This window comes from Echiichthys vipera (assembly GCF_963691815.1).
Source record: "Echiichthys vipera genome assembly, chromosome: 7".
NCBI classification, from domain to species: Eukaryota; Metazoa; Chordata; class Actinopteri; order Perciformes; family Trachinidae; genus Echiichthys; species Echiichthys vipera.
The window spans coordinates 17,646,509-17,664,992 of record NC_139832.1 but is presented as its reverse complement, the minus strand read 5'-3'; the positions used below and the strand labels follow the sequence as shown (position 1 = coordinate 17,664,992).

Below are 18,484 nucleotides of genomic sequence, written 5' to 3'. Positions count from 1 at the left end.
AAGATGCAGAAAAATAGAAATTCATGGCGTAAATAGCACATTGTCAGTATTAAGAGTCCCACCACCACCAAGAAAACTAGATGGAGATTATTTTCTCTTAACTAGATAACGGTGTAACTATTTATTCATCATATTTCAAATTAAATATGTTGGCTATAGGGATGGTATTAAGCCTCAGCCTGCCATTAGGAGGCGCTGTGGGATGATCGGTCAGTAAACATTGAAACAGATGAGCCTTTTGCTCACATGTGAGTCGTCTGTGTTGATTCCGTCCAGCACTGCTTTCTCCTGTGAGTCTGCTCCCCTGCCTGTGAATTTGGTGTCTTTTCCGCTGTGATCGGATCGTTGAACCGGTGCCTTGAAATCATCACAGGGAGGAGTGACATTATTAACAGACACCAGAAAGAGGGGAGCGCACACACACACACGCACAACGGAAAGATGTCTGGGACTACTGGAAACACATCTGCGTCCTCGCAGTCCGCAAAAATGAAAAAGGACGAATCTTTCCTGGGGAAATTAGGAGGAACCCTGGTGCGGAAGAAAAAGTCTAAAGAAGGTAGGCCTAAGTCATTTCTTTTGTTTTTCCCTTATATTCTAACATCATATGGAAGGTCACTGGTGGGTGTTCTGCCCATAGTGCTGCAATCACATGATGCACTATTAAAATATTCTCCTGTGGGACATCACTGGCATTTCAGTCATGCAGTTAAAGAAATACGTGTTTCCCTCGGTTTATCTTGAATAATATTGTAATATTTTTGTCATGGCTGTATAACATCCTTCTGATTAATGTGTCATCAGTTAATTATAGGTTCAATCATGAACATATTTGAGCTCTAGTGTAGTTTGTTTTAATGATTGAGAGGCGAGACAGAGTCCTCTTGGCAACTCCACAGGCATTTACTATGAGGTTATGAACATAAATAGATCATACACACAGTGGTGGGGACAGGAATGCGAGATTAGGAAGATAAAGGTGTAAGACGATGTCTGCTCACTGTGTTTGGATATCAAAACACTCTTAAAACTTATTGCCATACTTTTCCAGTTGAATATTTTCTGCCCTCCCACAGGCCAGACACTGTGGTGAAGCAGACAGCTGCAAGGTTTAACGCCCCTGTGTGTGTGTGTGTGTGTGTGTGTGTGTGTGTGTGTGTGTGTGTGTGTGTGTGTGTGTGTGTGTGTGTGTGTGTGTGTGTGTGTGTGTGTGTGTGTGTGTGTGTGTGCGTGTGCGTGTGTGTGTGTGTGTATATGTGTGTGTGTGTGTGTCTTCACAGACATGTGTTTGTAATCTCCATTAAAGGAGCTCCACCAGCAGGAGGACAGAGACCTATTAATTGTTTAGGAGCCTCATTAAATGCCATGCATTATAAAAAACAGCCACAGATTTTTTTAAGGTTTGAATTCTGTTCAAATGAAAGTTGTACTTCTGGCTGTGAAGTCTGATGGTACAGTCATTCTTGCAACAAAATATTGTTGAAACCAAATATGTCGGGACGCATTTTTGGGGAAAATGTATATAACATGATGTACAAGATAGTTAATAGATTAGCTGAGTTCCAGATTTTGATCATCTATTGATCGTTGTGGATTTGATTTACTGTTTCATATCATTGTAACTGTCAACTGTTGGTTGGACAAACAAAGCAGTAGGTCACCTTTGTGACAGCTGCACACACTTTGTTTTCTGATAAATAAGTTGATAATGAAAATAATCGTGAGTTGCAGTCCAATATAAGTCATACTGTCCTACCAGAGTGGAATACGTCCATTCATTCTAAACTTAAAGCTCCTTAAACAGAGAAACCCAGCAATAGTAGTTGTTGCTCAGCTCAGTGATTTAATTAGATGATGAACTGTGAGACGGATTCTTCGTTTAATGAGGAAATGGGAATAATTATCTCTTCCTGTTTGTGCTTAAAGCTTCACTGAAACCATTGATATACCTTTGTATTGTCTATTAGTTAATATGACTTTGTACAGTATTACCATGGACCAGTTTTTTTCAAAATGGTGTCCCAAAACTCTCATGACCCCCAAAGATACAGAGTTGTGAAGTTGTTTGAGCATGGTAATCTGCAATGTTAACAAAAGTGAAGAATAATTTGTGTATTTGCCCAGTGATTCCACCCTAAGATGTATTGGCTGCTTCCTTGGATCATTCTACTACACACTTCCACAAAGTTTCATGTTCGGCCAATAGCAGTAGTTTTTACTTGCCGGAGGTAATGATTTGTTGTCGACCGACCAAAAAAAGCATAGTTTTAGTCATTTTTAAAGCAAAAGTGTAAACCATTTACTGGGTCCGGCATCTCAGAAATGAGAATTTTCTGCAATTGTTTTGTCACTATTAGAGTTCAATGAATATATTTTGATTTTTGGGCAGTTGGTGAAACACATGAAACAATTTGAAGACACCAATCGGGGTCTAGGAAATTGTGATGAGCTTTTTTTTTTTCAGTGTCTTCCTGGTTTCACTGACAAAACAATGAATCCAGAAATAATAATTAAAATAATCATTAGTTGACTTCAACATTCATCTATCAGTCTTAATATTATAATATCAGTCTTAGATAATATAATATAATATTTAGTTTCGTCCCTTGTCAGCTCGCAGTTTCCGCCTGATTCAAGTCTTGGAGCTTATATAGGCTAACCCTGGTCCTGGACCTACCGCTGCATGCACAGATATTAAACTGTCTATCTTCTCATATGGCTCTTGGGAGCACAGTTTCACAAAATGCCTGATTCTTCTTTATATCCTTCCTTGGAAGTCTGTATTGCACGACTGAATATGCAAACACAGGTCATCTTGTTGTCCTATGATAAAGAATCCTCCAAATATCTTGCTTTTTTGGTGAAAATTTTTCTGTTTTAACCTTAATTATTCTGTGTAAGGAGTCACATGTTGGTCCCCCTGGCTGTATAAGTCGGGAGATCTCTCATTAACTCTGATGCAGACTTAAGTGTCAGGATAGGAAAGTTAAAAGTGGAGAAAGGGAAACTTGTGATCTGGGTATAATATGTAATGAATGATGCATAAAAATGCAATTGTTCCTTAACCTTCAACTAAAACCCTTGGTGGTCCCCAGACCCTAATTTTTTCAAACATATGGCTGTTCGTCAGCGCTGTTGGTAATAACATTCTGCAGGGTGGACAGAAGGGAATCCCTCGGTCTCAGTGTTTGAGTGCATCTTGTGAATGTGCAGTGCCGCTGTGTGGTCAAAGTGGGTTAAAGCGCAGCTGATAAAAAGGTTACTTTACATGGTAGAAGATCTCGGTGATGTTAAAATCAGAAATGAGTATAACAGGAGAAAAGTATGCGATGGAGTGCGGTAATGTAGCTCAGCTTGTGGCCGCACCGCTGCTGCTGTGGTTGTGGTTACTGTTACATTTGGGCGTGGTACTTTATCGTCTTTATGAGGAACACCCAGCAGAGACGAGTTGCCACTGAAAAAAGCTGATTCACGTTTGCTGAATAATCATTAATAATAAACTAGAGTGTGCCTTTAAAAGGGACTTATGGTTCCTTGAACTGTGTTGACACTCCTTAGCAACCACACATACACGTTTTAGTTCAGTGGAAAGTGTTGCTTAAAGCTATTCGACAAGACATAAAGGAACTTTTTTTTTACACAGCCCAGATTCCTGCAGTTGTATAGTTTTCAGAGATACTGTGTGTTCATGGCTCTTTCTGTATATCCTGATAAACTGAAAGGAAGTCTGTGTTTCTCTGACAAGGCTCAACTCCCTTTGTCAGCAGCAGGCAGTGCTGTGACAGTGGTAGTTTAGTGAAGAGACATAAAAACAAACATTTTTTGCTTTATAAGGACAGAGAGGATGAACGTCAGGTCACATCCTCGCTTTATTATCTTAGGGTAAAGGGTATTTATACTCTGAAAATACAAACTATAAACTAATATACAAGTTTCAAGATGGATGCGGATAATAGTAAGTCATCTGTTTGTTGTTGCTATAAAAGCTTTTTACTTTGACCAAAATACATGCATTAATGATTAATCAATGCAATACATTAGTGTATTATGCACACATCAAAAAATGATACAAATTAAACCAACATTACTAGATACAATATATATTTGCATACTGTGGCTTTACGGCTTTTGCTTTTTACAATGCCATGTAATGCATGTAATGGTGATAGAAGAGTTTAAACATCCAAATTGCTGTTCATTTTTTATTTATTATTATTATTAGCAGCCATTATTGAGGAGAGTCACTGATCTTTTAAACATAAAAGAGTCTCTAATAATCATGCAACTGAACTGTCAAGTCAGTTTCATTTATATTTGAGCTTATCTGATCAATATTGCCTTATTAGTGCTGCTGCAGTATGTCGCAGATGCAGAACAATGTAATTGAAGTACTGTAGAGATAAAGATTAAATAAAGGAATCACCATTTTGCAATAGTCTCCTAAAGTTTATTAGTTTAAGGAGTGTGTTTATGTGTATTAGCTAGTGGAAGTCTGAAGAGGGTCCCAGATGGCAGAAACTGAAACTATTGATGTAAAGGATGGGAACAGTCAGACAGAATGGATTCAGCTGTCTTACAACTGTTTGTTGTGAAGATCCTGCAGGGTTTTCAGTACCCGTTATTTTGCTGCAGACACAATGTATTGAGTATATTTTTGTGTTTGGCCTTGAGAGATTGGTCCCAGCTGATAAAAGACTCCGATTCCATAAAATATTGATAAAACATTGTTATAAGGGTCCTGTCAACCTGGGATTTAGAGAGTTTCCTGAGACAAAATAGGAAACTATATTCTATAGTATATTATATTATATATATTCTATATTCTGGCTGTCAATCACTGTACTGTCAGGAGGGGGGTCTATAATCAATGCACATGTCCTTTGTCTTTGACACATTCACTACTAAAAACAATTTCTAACACCAATTTCAAAAATAGTCAACAACAGGACCATCCATGTCCTCTCTATTTACCAGGCTCACGATGACTTGTATCAAATACAACATTCGACTCCCTCTATCTTTTGAATCTTGATTTTGACAAGAAAAAGAACACACAAAGTCAATAAAGTACATAACATATATTAAATAGGTAGGTATAATAAGTAAAGCGTTAATATCTGCTGAAGGCCCCCTGTGGAACAAACTCAGCGACTCTGTCATCTCCTGGCTGCTGTTACTCACTGGTGCCTGTGTTGGTGTAAATAACCAGAGCTATATTTAAGGTCCAGTCTGTCTCCTTCATACTGCTGCATTATTTATATCTTCCCCCTGTGCCACAGTCAACCGCCTGCGCCCCTTGGGAGTAGTGGAACCAAACAAGACGAGGTCGATTTTAATCAGCCTCACGCTGTTGTTTATGATGAAGACTTACATTGAGAATCTATTTTTATTTCTAAAGCAAAGAGAAATCAGACCCCATGTTGTGTCCTTTTCCATAATGGTTTGTAAAAACCACAGAGGAGCTTTTTTTTTTACAGTCATTTGTGCAATGAAGCCGGCATAAGATAAATGTTCCAGACTGTAGGCTTTGATTTACTGAATTAGTGTAATTCTGTTAACAGAAATACAGCCGCTGCCTGATTGATTATCCGCTGCAGCAAAACATATTAAAGGCTCCATTCACATGCTCAGTTATTCACGGTAAACAAGTCTATTTTTTTATGTTGCCGTGAAATATTAGACTGCAATTTAAACATTAAGTTACAACAACAAAACCGGAACAGACCTTGTTACACCATGCTTCATACATTTATATGGACATTAGATTAAAATGACAGAACATACCTTTTTTATGTCCACTGTTTAACAGTCCACAGGTTACTGATGTTGAGTTTAGCATTTGTGTCCACTGTGGTCCTTCCTGTTCGAAACACACACACACACACACACACACACACACACACACACACACACACACACACACACACACACTCTCACCCCTCAGCGTCTCCTGTAACTGGACCGCATACGTGGGGTGGAGGGTTGTGACAGAAATAAACACCGTGATGACGCCCCTGCCACTGCTCAGTCCCGATGACTACAACTCACACACACATACACACATATACATACACTCCTACATTTTCTACCTTTGCTCGCTGCCATCGAGGAGAATCCGGAGGGTTATAGTGGGGACATGGCGGGGCTGCTGTGTGGGACCAAGAGGAAGAAACAAGGTAAATTTGATCATGAGGAACTTGGAAGTGGAAATGGGGAAGCAGGACCTGTTACCTTAGTGAAACTGTAGGTTCGTATCCAGCAATGGGTTGTGTCGGTTGTTGTAAGACGTCATCCAGATGTACGTACTGTACAGTTACAGTAGTCACTGTAAAATGTGTACTTAACATTATATAATCCACTGTGTGTCTTTGTGAGGGTTGCTGTTGTATTTTTGGACTAGCAAGGTAAAGTATTTTTATTTCCATAAATCATTCTGTAGAAATTTGTCATAGTAAATTAATTATACTGTGTAATTTGACCATTTTCACCCATATTTGACTTGACTGTGTGAAGTGCCAGCAGTGGTAATGTCATCAGACAGACACAGAGGGAGGAAGCAGTACAATTATGATGAAATGCAGCAAGCTTGCTTTGTAATTACAAAGTTAATTGCTGATCTGGAGTGAGATAGTTGATATGCAGTTCTTATGAGAGGGCTGAATCAGATAGGAAATCTTTGGGGGGCCCTCCTCCCAGGGTAATACTGCATACCCTATCTTTGTTCATGCTTTGAAGTTAAGATTGTATCATAAACACACTGTTCTAGACTTTCTTTCATTATATTCTCAATATTCTCAAAAAATCTATTCAACGTGCTTTTAGTGAGAAAAAGAGCTCAAAGTGACTTTATAAATAGCAAAGTCAATGAAATGACAGATTTGAGGCCATTGATTGCAGGTCGTACATATTGAAAGGCAGGATGATAAAAGCATTGGGGCCATTAAAAGGAGAAAGCCTTCCCTGGAGTGTCTCTTCAGTCAGAAGTGAAAGCAGTGGAAATTGATTTATTGAATACCTGACTCAAAGTGTTTACTACTTTTTCTGTCTCTGCACCTTTAATCAGCTTTCATGTTTCCAGTTTTAGACTAAATTCTCATTTAAAAATATTGTGAATATGTTTTACACCAGGAAAATAGAAGATGAAAAGATAAATGCTTAAATTACTTGCTTTTTGAATAACATGTGGAAATGGACACTGCTTCCCCTCAATGCAATCTGTACTGTAGTTGGAAGGAAAGGGCCTCACATGAGTGGTGAAAAATTTAGGAAGTCACAGACGTGTGACAGCTCAGGCTGCAGCACAAAATCCCACTATAAACATTTCTTGCAAACTGCGTCGAAGTTTCTGCAACTGACAGCATGATAATGGAATTTCTTATCAACACAATATGGTACATTATGCAGAGTGAATTGGCGCAATATACTTTATAATATACATTCAATTTATAATATGTATAGTATCAGTATTCTAATAATAATACTCAGTATTCTAATAATAATAAACTATTTCTTTTGTACAAATCATGCATAAAAACGGACAGAAAGTGCTTTGCGTAAAAGAAAATAATCATGACATTTACAACAAAACAAGGATAAATACAATAATATGTGCCACACTGATTTAGTATTTCACTTATACACCACTCGGGTGGGCTTATTTTTTTTTGATGGATCAAAATTGATTGAGCAGAACCAGAGATATCATCTTCACATCCTTCTTCCTTGTCAATACATGGCGCCTACACTACCAACAATGCAACTTGACCAGTAACAGTTTGGTCAGTCTCAGGTGTGTTATTTTAGTGCTGCCTGTAAAGTGCTGGGATCAAGCCTGCCATGTCAGGCGCCTTCCACTGTCTCCATTATCTATTTTCCAAGGGCACCATTGCTGCATCCGGGGCTTAGTAATGTCCAAGAAGATTGGGATTCGTTTAAAGAAAAACAAACAACCCAGTTGTTTCCCCCGTCACTAAATAGAGAAGAGTGGTGGCAGAGTGACTGAAGTAGTGTCTGTAGAGGAGAAGCAGGTGCCACAAATTGACACTAATAGACTTTCCAATTTTCCCCACAAGGCGAATTTGCGGTGACTGTGAACTAATACCAGTGGCTCTGACAAGCTTTCTTTTTGTTATCTCATTATTATTATTATTTCTGTCCCACAATCTTTGCCTGCTTATCGCCTCCTGTCTCTTTACTCGAAGAATAGAAATACAGTAAATCTTCTTTTCAGACACATTTTGTTTCAAATAATCCTTCCAGTAATGTCTGAGCAGTTCTTCCAATCAAGTCTTTCTGTTGAATTTATTTTATTGAAAGTGTTTTGTTATGTGTTTTTTGTGTATTGTTGTTTCACCAGTGAGTGATCTCCATGAGGAGGGGAAGAATGCCATCAATGCTCCCATGCTTCCCACAGGGACGGACATCCATCCAGAGGACACACTGATGGGTATATATAAACACACAAACACACATATGCACATATAGTCTTGTATTGAAACGCCATCTGTGTGTAATATGTGTTAATACATGTCTGGAGGTTGCAGGGTTGTTGATACCACAGTTACATCATACAGTGCGTATGATCAACTTCTTAAGACTTTTGCATCTCACTGTCAGAGGTTACTCAGGTCGCAGAGGATAATATGAATATGTTGACACATGTTGAGTAATTGAGAGTTTGACGGTGGAGGAGCAGGAAATGAAAGTAGGTGGAGGGGAGACGCCTTTGCCCTCAGTCACCGTGTGAATCACTGTTGACGTGAGAGGGACAGAAACATTTGTGTGACAAAAATATGTCTGTATGATCCAAAGGGGGAGATTAATGTAACGGAAATGAAACAGTTTCCCTATAAACTAATTTCTCTCACATTGTCTTCATTAGAGGAAAACGCTGAGAGGATCATGTTGGACCCAACATCCCGGGAAAATCTTAAATTTAAAGATCTTCTGAAGGTAGTCTGGGATTATATTTTATGCACAAGCGCCACATCTCCTCAGCACGATCAGAGCAGTAAAACATATTATGGTTTGTGTCCAGGTCCTGATTGACTGGATCAACAGCGAGTTGGAGGAAGACAGGATCATAGTCAAGGACCTGGAGGAGGACTGTTATGACGGACAAGTGCTCCAGAAGTTATTTGGTGAGGAATTGGTCTCTTTGGCACTACAACTCACACATCTTTATCCGTGTAGCCTCTGCAGGCCTGCAACATGCCATGTACCAGTATGAAAAAAGTCAGTACATTTCCAGCACTATGTTTATTGGAAATGCATAAGTAAAGCGTCAGTGTCTTTGGTTTGTGAGGGGCTTCCCCCTTGTGGCTGCTATTTGTTACAGTAGGATGATAACTATCAGTTGCTGAAGTTTAACCCCACCTTCCCCCCAAAAAAAGAATATTTTTTTGATGCACCCTATCTGTAGGTTGGACAAAAGCATTTAGCCACCACCATCATTATCTTTGCAATAGTAACAGTAATAAAAACAAGATATATGGCATAAAATCTGCAGTTTTTCACGGTTAAATGTCACACCTGTATCTGTAGGTAACAGATCTCTTTGTTCCTTCATTTATTTATTGTGCTTCAATCATCTATTGCATTTCTTACATATAATGTGTTTTTTGAGTAATCAAAGGGAAAACCGAGCTACTCATTTTTTTCTTCTTCTTTGCTCACACAAGCTAATTATTGCAGCCTGACAAAACACACTGTATCATCAGCTGTCACACAGGAATAAATACAATAAAAACACACAGAACTAGAATGTTCATGTACAAAAGCTAGCTAATACAAAACAAGGACTGACATGTGGTTGCATATGTTGCAGAAGTGTCATGAACAACAAGTAAAAGACACAGCAGGAAACATTTTGGTAAATTATGTGTGTAATTTCTGCATTTCTGTTAATAGACTCTTTTAGTTCTCACACTACTTTATCACTGTTCTTCTGTACTCTCAGTTTTCTGTTGCATCAGTGCCAGTTTTAGGTTCCTTTATTTATATATATATATATATATATATATATATATATATATATATATATATATATATATATATACACATCATGTTCTTGTTTTCCAAAATTGATACCACATTGATACAAGCATGAAAAACACATATTGTTGGGTATTTTTTGGTTTGAAGCACTTGTGCAACTTTCATCACCTAAATTGGATTTCTTCCTTCTTCTTTTTTTCAATCTGTATACGAGTTCCTCTCATTTATTTTCAAGCCTCCTGATTTAGAATTTGCTTGCTTGCTGAAATAATACCTGTTCAGTACAACACAATCCTACTGCGTGAATCATGGTACTGTAAACAATCATGACTTTTATCTGTGCATGGAAAGTCTTTCCCAGTGCGTTTGAGCTTATATCGTATCTCTCCTGTTGTTGACAGAAAAGTTGTCTGGCAGGAAGCTGAACGTGGCGGAGGTGACCCAGTCAGAGATTGGCCAAAAGCAGAAGCTTCAGACGGTTTTGGAGGCTGTCAACGAACTGCTGAGGCCCCACGGCTGGACCATTGAGTGGAGTGTGGACAGTGAGTTTTACATTGACTTCAGCGATTTGCTGCTTAAACAGTTACTCCAGCAATTAAGTTTGTGCACTTTTACAAAGTAGGCAAACTCACAAGGGAAAAGAGCCATAAGAATTGTAAACAATGCCGAACCAAGAAAACCAACTCTTTATCAAATTAAAAGCACTAAAATTTAAAGATTTGGTTGACTTCAAAACGGTTCAGAGAGGTTTTAGGAGCTCTACTAATATTAGGATTTTCCACTGGAGCCCTCGGAATTGCATTAATTCATGTTTCATGAACTGCTTTTTTGCAGCTTTTTAATTAATTGTTTTGTGTCTTGGAAAAAAAAAACAGCCAACTTTCATCTTTGCTTGCATCATTATGTTAGCTTGCAGTGTGAAAAGAGCTGACAGTCCTTTCTAATGCTTTACTATTGCAGCTATCCATTCAAAGAACCTGGTGGCTATTGTCTATCTGCTGGTGGCTCTCGCAATGCACTTCCAGGCCCCCATCAGACTGCCTGAGCATGTTTCTGTGCAGGTAGTGATCGTTAAGGTAAAGTGTCTCATCAAGCTCACACAGGGTTGGCAGTCATTATCATTATGTGCAATGATGCACGGAGGTTTATAATTATTTTCATTCATTTAATCAACCCTCACTGAAATTAAGAATCTAGCCCCTTAGATATGTTAGCTGTCATAAGCTGTTGCTTAAATATGCCTCAAAATTAAAATTGAGCAAAACATCTCTAAAACAATCATGTCATCTTAGAAATTGCCTAAATGTAACCTTAAAACAGCCAGAGAAACCATTAAATTAACAAACACCCAATTAAAACAATTCTCTAACACATCAAAGTGACAGATAGTATAGTGTCAGTTTGTGTCTTTGTCTTTTCTGCACATTTAATTTTTATAATGTGCATAAACAATTGTAATGATTCTCTCATGTAGTAAGTCAAGCATTTTGATTTTGTTTGAGCAGAAACGAGAGGGCATCCTGCAGACTGCTCTTGTGACCAAGGAGCTGACGAGCACCACAGAGTATGAACTGATACTTAGTAATTTTTTACACTTTTTTATATCATTGCTGTAATGTAAAGTATTTTTAATGTTAATTGTAACGTAAAGTATTACTGAATCGTTTTTCAAATTGTCTCATGTTTTTGTTTTGCAGAATGATGATGGGAAGGTTTGGTGAGTCTCAGCCACATATGATGTTGAATTTTTGGGGAAATGTCCCATTACTTTTATTGTTCTTCAGTTATTTCATTAAAAGAATAGTTCAATATTTCTGGATTTTCTCTTGAGAGTTAGATTAGAAGACTGATACGGTCTTATATCTGTTTGTTAAATATGGCGCTACATCCAGGAGACAGCAACATTAAAACTGGAAACAGCCAGTCTGGCTCTGTAAAAAAAATGAGTCTGTTGTGTCTCGTTTGTTTAATCTGTACAACGACTTTTACATTTAGTTTTTGTATGAATTAAATAAACAAGGTATAATGTGTTCTTTAGTGGGCTTTAGAAGTTCTATTAGGCAGGTTTCTTCACCTTTAGACAGAGGCAGGCTAGCTGTTGCCACCTGTTCCAAGTCATTACGCTAAACTAAGCTAAGCTAAGCTAACTAGCTGTTGGATGTGGACATATTTGTATAGGGCAGATGGTACAGTGGTATTAATCTTCTTATCTTTTTGAAACCTTTGACATTTCCAACAATGCCTAACTGTTCCTTAAAGCATTGAAAACCTTTGAATTATATCTTATATCTATATCTATCTACTATATCTATTATATATTTTTTATAATAGAGAGGGACGCCTTTGACACTTTGCTGGATCACGCACCGGACAAGCTCAACGTAGTGAAAACGGTATAAATACCTTTTCTTCTTTGGATAATAATATATAGTATAATGACTTGATATTATTTTTTTCTTTAAACTGTGCCGTAATAATGATTACTATTTTGTTGATCCTGTTGCCAGTCTCTCATCACCTTTGTGAACAAACACCTGAACAAGCTGAACCTGGAAGTTACTGAGCTGGAATCTCAGGTAAGAGATTTGATGGTTTAGCTACAGACTTGCAATCCAGTTGGTTATTAAAATTATCATCAATTTGTGTTATGTATATTTTCCTCTTCTCATCTTCCCTCTTTTTGCATGCACGATTAGATTTTTGTATATGTACAATCCAATTTAGTTTGCAGTTATTATATTGTATGTGCTGTAAATGTTAATACTGTGTGTGTGTGTGTGTGTGTGTGTGTGTGTGTGTGTGTGTGTGTGTGTGTGTGTGTGTGTGTGTGTGTGTGTGTGTGTGTGTGTGTGTGTGTGTGTGTGTGTGTGTGTGTGTGTGTGTGTAGTTTGCTGATGGTGTGTATCTGATATTGCTGATGGGGCTGCTTGAAGACTACTTTGTCCCTCTGTACAACTTCTTCCTGACCCCTGAGAGCTTTGAACAGAAGGTGATTGCACCCTCAAAAAGGGAAGTTTGTTTATCAAATGGGTAGATTTTTAGCAACGTACCGTAGCACTAAATTGGGTCCTCATGATCTGTCCCCTCAGGTCCACAATGTGGCGTTTGCCTTTGAGCTGATGCAGGATGGAGGCCTGAAGAAACCCAAAGCCAGACCAGAAGGTATTTTATAAACAGTATTACATTATATATTATTACAAGATCAGTTAAAAGACTGGAGAAGAGTTAATGGAGGCTGACTGAGATTATGAGTCTCATGCACTGACAGGAGACCATCTAAAGAGGGTGTTTAATAGTTGATGTCGGACAGCAGCAGTTATATTAAAGGTTGTCCAGTAGATGGAGACTTTGCCTTACCCTTAAACTAACACCGGATGGGTGGCTGAGTTCATTCCACTCAGTGCTACACGTTTGTGTAAACCAGCTCATTGTTTTGTGAAGAGAATTTAACAGCATAAGAATCATTGTTGTGTCTTTTGTGATGAGTAATTAAGTAAAGTTCCCTGTTTTTCACAGAGAGTTGCATTTTATCAACCCTATTAGAAATGCCATTACAGAAATAGCTTTCGCAGTGTGATATAATACAGTTGAATGAATGCGTAGTTAAACCGTAATCAGTATCTTACCTCACTGAAGCATTACGATTAATATCAGATACCGTTATACACATTTTAATCTGCAGAATATGATATTGAAAGAACAATTTATTAGATTTGTGTTATTGCTGGATTTAAATGGAACTCTGGGTAAGCTATCACAAAACAATCACTGCATATCTAATGTTTGAGCCACAAATACCTGTTTAAATGGCTCAGGATGATATATTTAAGAATATTTATTTAACTGTACAGTATACTTTTCACTTGTTCTTACATAATTATCAGAGCTACTTTAAATATTCATGTTTCACTCCACATTTTTGTCCCATATTTCGTCATATATCCCACATTCCAATTTTTAATCACTTACTTATAGGCTATTCTTCTACTTAAAGCACTGTACACACTTAATGTCTGTTTTTAATTAAACTATGCACAGCTATGTTATACATATTTGTAACTGTATTGTATTTGTAATTAAATTGAACTATGACACTTTCAAAATGCATATATATTATTTCTCTCCACACTGTATTAATGCAAAGAATTATTCCTTCATTTTCTTGTCCCAACCAAACAAGGAAAGGAATTTCAATCAGTTTTTGCAGTAATTGGACATAAAAGCTACTATCTTCATACTGATATTATCTTCGAAAGTCTCCTACTACAGATTATGTTTTCTTATTAGCATACAGTGTGTGCACATCTGCAGGTTCATTATAAACAAAGGTAGCTGTAAATGATATCAACAGTGTCACCCAAGCTAATGCAGACGATAAGGAGCTTAATCAGGTTTCCTAGTTTAAAATGTGACGCAACATGGCACTGGTGTGACAAAATGTTGTCTAGCTTGAATCACTTAACAAAGACCTATTTTTGATGAGAAATGGCAATAATCAGTAACAAGCAGTACGCCATATTACTGATGAAGAGAACGGAAAGTATTCTTGTGCCTTCGAGTCTCTCCTGGTAAGAAGTAATAGATCAAATGATGAGCTATTTTAAGCCCCATTTCATTTTCCAAAATTAGACATACCCTTTGATAGAAGAAGCTCCTTTGCATTGTAAATATGATTTTATAGTAGCACAGCTCATTTATCTTGTGCTTCAGTGTTCCAAGGATCCAATTTTTCTCTTTAAGATTAGTGTTTGCAGTGCATGTCAAAGGTCTAATTTTTCTTCCTGAAACTCATCCAAACAAGCTCATCAAACTAATGTAATGATCTCTGCTCTCTTTTCCAGATGTTGTCAACCTGAACCTCAAGTCCACCCTGAGAGTCCTTTACAACCTGTTCACCAACTACAAAAACTCGGAGTGAACTTTTATAGTTTCACACTGTGCTATTACTTTTGAATGCTGCCCTGTGCCTGTGCTGATATTATACATTACAGTCTGGACACTGGAGGAGACCAACTGGGACTGAAAGTCATCATTATGTGGAACTTAAAAAGGCCCATGGGGAGTAGCCTGGAAAGGCTCTGAATGTTAGTATTTAATCTTTCCCAAATGTCAGTATTTATTTATTCCTTTCTCAAATGTTAAATGCAACCTAGAAAACACTGCGACCTTTAGCCTGCATTTTAATACACAGCTGTCACAGGAACGAATGTTAAAACTGGAAAACATTCATGTGTTAACCTGATTACTCTCCAGAATATTTAAGAAGGTTGAAAATGCTGTTAGATATTATATAGTATGTAAAATTATTTTGTGTAAATATCAAAAGAATAGTTTTGGGAAATACGCATATCTGCTTTCCTGCCAAGAGTTCCATGAGGAGATTGATACAACGCTCATGGTTTGTATGCTAAATATTAAACAAAGAGTTTTGGCTTCCTCTACCCAGGAAATTCAAAAAAAGGCTCTCTGGAAAAAGTATTAACATTGGCTGAGCTGGGGGGTAAGATGTGCCCAGCCATTCCTTTGTGACCTCTCCACACTTTGCAGAAAGCTGCCTCCATATACGTCATATGCCACCAGAGCAGCCAATGCAGTTGCTGGTAGAGGACAGTGTTTATGCATAATTATAACACAATATGTAAAATTGAATTACTAAATGTAAATATTTGGACCTGAGTTCATCAATATTACTAAATACTGATTATCCGCAAAGCAATTTCAGTCAAAAACAACTGGACTGGTTGTTTGTCTAGGAAGACGTTTCACCTCTCATCCAAGAGGCTTCATCAGTTCATGTACGCATCTGACCAGGCTGGGTCTGGTCCAACTAACTGGTGTGGAGATCCAGGGATGCAGTGTTTGTTGAAAATCCTCCTGAGTTTCTCTGATACCCCAGCCACATATGGGATGACTATGTTGTTTCTCCTGTTATCTTTTTCTTTCTCAACCACTTTGGTTTTTTTGAAAACTCAGGAGGATTTTCAACAAACACTGCATCCCTGTGTATTTCAAACCCGGTAACACACTCAGACAGAGACTAGTACATCCGAAGGACAGAACACCACACCACCACAAAAGCAACCTGGTTTATGCTGTCCAATGCAACGAGGAATGCAAAGATCTTTACATTGGAGAAACAAAACAACCACTGCATAAACGCATGGCCCAACACAGGAGAGCTAACTCCTCAGGCCTGGACTCCGCTGTCCACTTACACCTCAAGGAGAAAGCCCACTCCTTTTTTGATAACAATGTCCAAATCTTGGACAGAGAGGACAGATGGTTTGAAAGAGGAGTAAAAGAAGCCATCTATGTAAAAGTGGAGAAACCATCGCTAAACAGAGGAGGAGGTCTGAGACATCACTTATCTCCAATTTACAATGCTGCCCTTTCATCCCTTCCCAGGAGATTCAACAATCTAACCTCAAAGGACAACTGTTCACACATGGCCCCGTGTGACCCCAACAACTGTCGTTCAGACTCAATAGAGCACTAACGAAGTTGAAACCAACTGCCCACCAACGACTGTCACCCTAACGACGGGCGTGGGCACTTGGAGCACAAAGGGTTTCAGTGACATCATCGGCCTTGTGAGAGGTTAAATACCTGGATCTCCACACCAGTTAGTTGGACCAGTCCCAGCCTGGTCAGATGCGTACATGAACTGATGAAGCCTCTTGGATGAGAGGTGAAACGTCTTCCTAGACAAACAACCAGTCCAGTTGTTTTTGACTGAAATTGCTTTGCGGATAACGATGACCTTGACGAATGAGAACATTCACAAGCCTAAATACTGATTGTTTTTCAGCTGAAAAAGGGGGTTTTGCGGTTTAGGTAGGTCTACTCTTTAATCTAATGCCAGCAGTTGTCTTAGTTTAGCATAAAGACTAAAGGGGAAACTGCGTTTGTTTAATCTGTGTTAAAAGACAAGTGTAAACAACAAGTAACTACAAAAAAAATACAGTTTCATGTTGGACAACAGACTGCACAAGATAGAATGATAGTGGTACATTTATTTTGTGCGAAAAACTTTTCTTTTTTAAATTTACATTTAGGGAAAAAACATGTGTCTAGTTTGCACAGTTTACTGCACAGACTAGTTTTAAGCTCCATTTAAGAGCTTTTTAAAAAAAAGTAAATTACATTTCTGTAATATGACAATATTTTTGTATTATGATAAAACAGATTCTGGTCTTAACTAAGTTTCGACCAAATGCATTGTAGTTGCTGCATTTTTCCTCTGTAGAGAAGAGCTGTTAACCCCGGCTTCCATCATTATGCTAAGCTAAGCTAAGCTAACCCTGGCTGTTAGCTTCATATCATCGACTGTATATGTTTATGCTTCATATTTAATGGACTCATGGGGTGGTATCAACCTTCTCACCTAGCTCTTGACAGGAAGACGAATGATCATATTCACCAAACTATTCCTTTAAGTTACTTGAAAATGCTATGTTGGCCTAGCTATGCAGTGTATTATATAGCCTATATCAGGAAATGATTTGTATATTCTTACTAAAACTACTTCAATTGCTTTTACTTGACAGCTGCTGTGAATGATCCTCGATTACTCTAAACTATGCACACCACATCTAAAGCCATATTTAAAAGTTGATGCTGTTGCCTTAAGTGCAGTGTGCTTTCTCTGGCCTGTCCCGGGAGAGCCCCAGTCTGAGTATCCTCTTATTGACCAGCCTTTCATACGAGTCTCCAAGGAGCCCTGGACCTCACTCTGCTCTCTTGAAGACGAGCATGGGCGCGCCGTGCCACCTGGAGACCTGCTAAAATAGTGCACGACTATTCATGAATTTTAAAGCTGGGGCTGAATTATTGAGAGAGTGGATGAGTCCATCTAAATCACGCTAGTGCTGGATCTCTCAACCCTGTGTTTTCTTTTTTATTATTATCTTGCCTATCAAGAAATAAATGCCTGAAATCATTCTAAATGGGAATTTTATTTTGTCTCTAACTTGTCTGATAGGTTAGATGTGTTTCGACTTTGGAGAGAGATTGGTTTTGGAGCAGCCGATTCCTGCAATTTGGGTTTAGCTAAAGGAATTATGGGTTTATTTTAGACCTTTATTTTCTTGTCTCATTCCTTTGTTGCTATGGTAACCTTCCACATCCTCCAAATTGCCCCTTCGTCTGGCTGATGGGTGGTCCTTTTTCTTTTCTTCAACAAGGCTGGTGCACATGCAAAGCTTTTTGTTTGTCTCTCTCTCTCTCTCTCTCTCTCTCTCTCTCTCTCTCTCTCTCTCTCTCTCTCTCTCTCTCTCTCTCTCTCTCTCTCTCTCTCTCTCTCTCTCTCTCTCTCTCTCTCTCTCTCTCCTTTTTTTTTTTTTAGTTTGTTTGAAAATAAAGAATGCTGGAGAGGATAACAAATTGATCCGGTCACAGATGGAGATGTGTGAGTCGAGTCTGAGTGGTTCAGGCCTCCGAGTGTCACGTTTTTCTCTGCTCTCCTGAAGTGTGGTTTACCAAACAATAC

The 18,484-nt window shown here is 38.3% G+C and overlaps 1 protein-coding gene across 2 annotated transcripts; it reads left to right on the top strand.

Annotated features, from left to right (window-relative positions):
* Positions 1–305: 305 nt before the first annotated feature.
* Positions 306–17,935, top strand: parvb (parvin, beta). Of its 2 annotated transcripts, none has more exons than XM_083916194.1 (13): positions 306–559; positions 8,357–8,446; positions 8,882–8,952; positions 9,038–9,140; positions 10,398–10,538; positions 10,957–11,072; positions 11,502–11,560; positions 11,694–11,713; positions 12,328–12,389; positions 12,504–12,572; positions 12,884–12,985; positions 13,086–13,158; positions 14,838–17,935. In XM_083916194.1, exons 1-13 carry the CDS (start codon positions 442–444, stop codon positions 14,912–14,914), a joined length of 1,101 nt encoding a protein of 366 aa, XP_083772320.1. In that variant the 5' UTR covers positions 306–441; the 3' UTR covers positions 14,915–17,935. The 2 variants fall into 2 exon arrangements, with proteins under 2 accessions (XP_083772320.1, XP_083772321.1); XM_083916195.1 differs by lacking the exon at positions 306–559 and adding an exon at positions 6,044–6,176.
* The last annotated feature ends 549 nt before the right edge of the window (positions 17,936–18,484 follow it).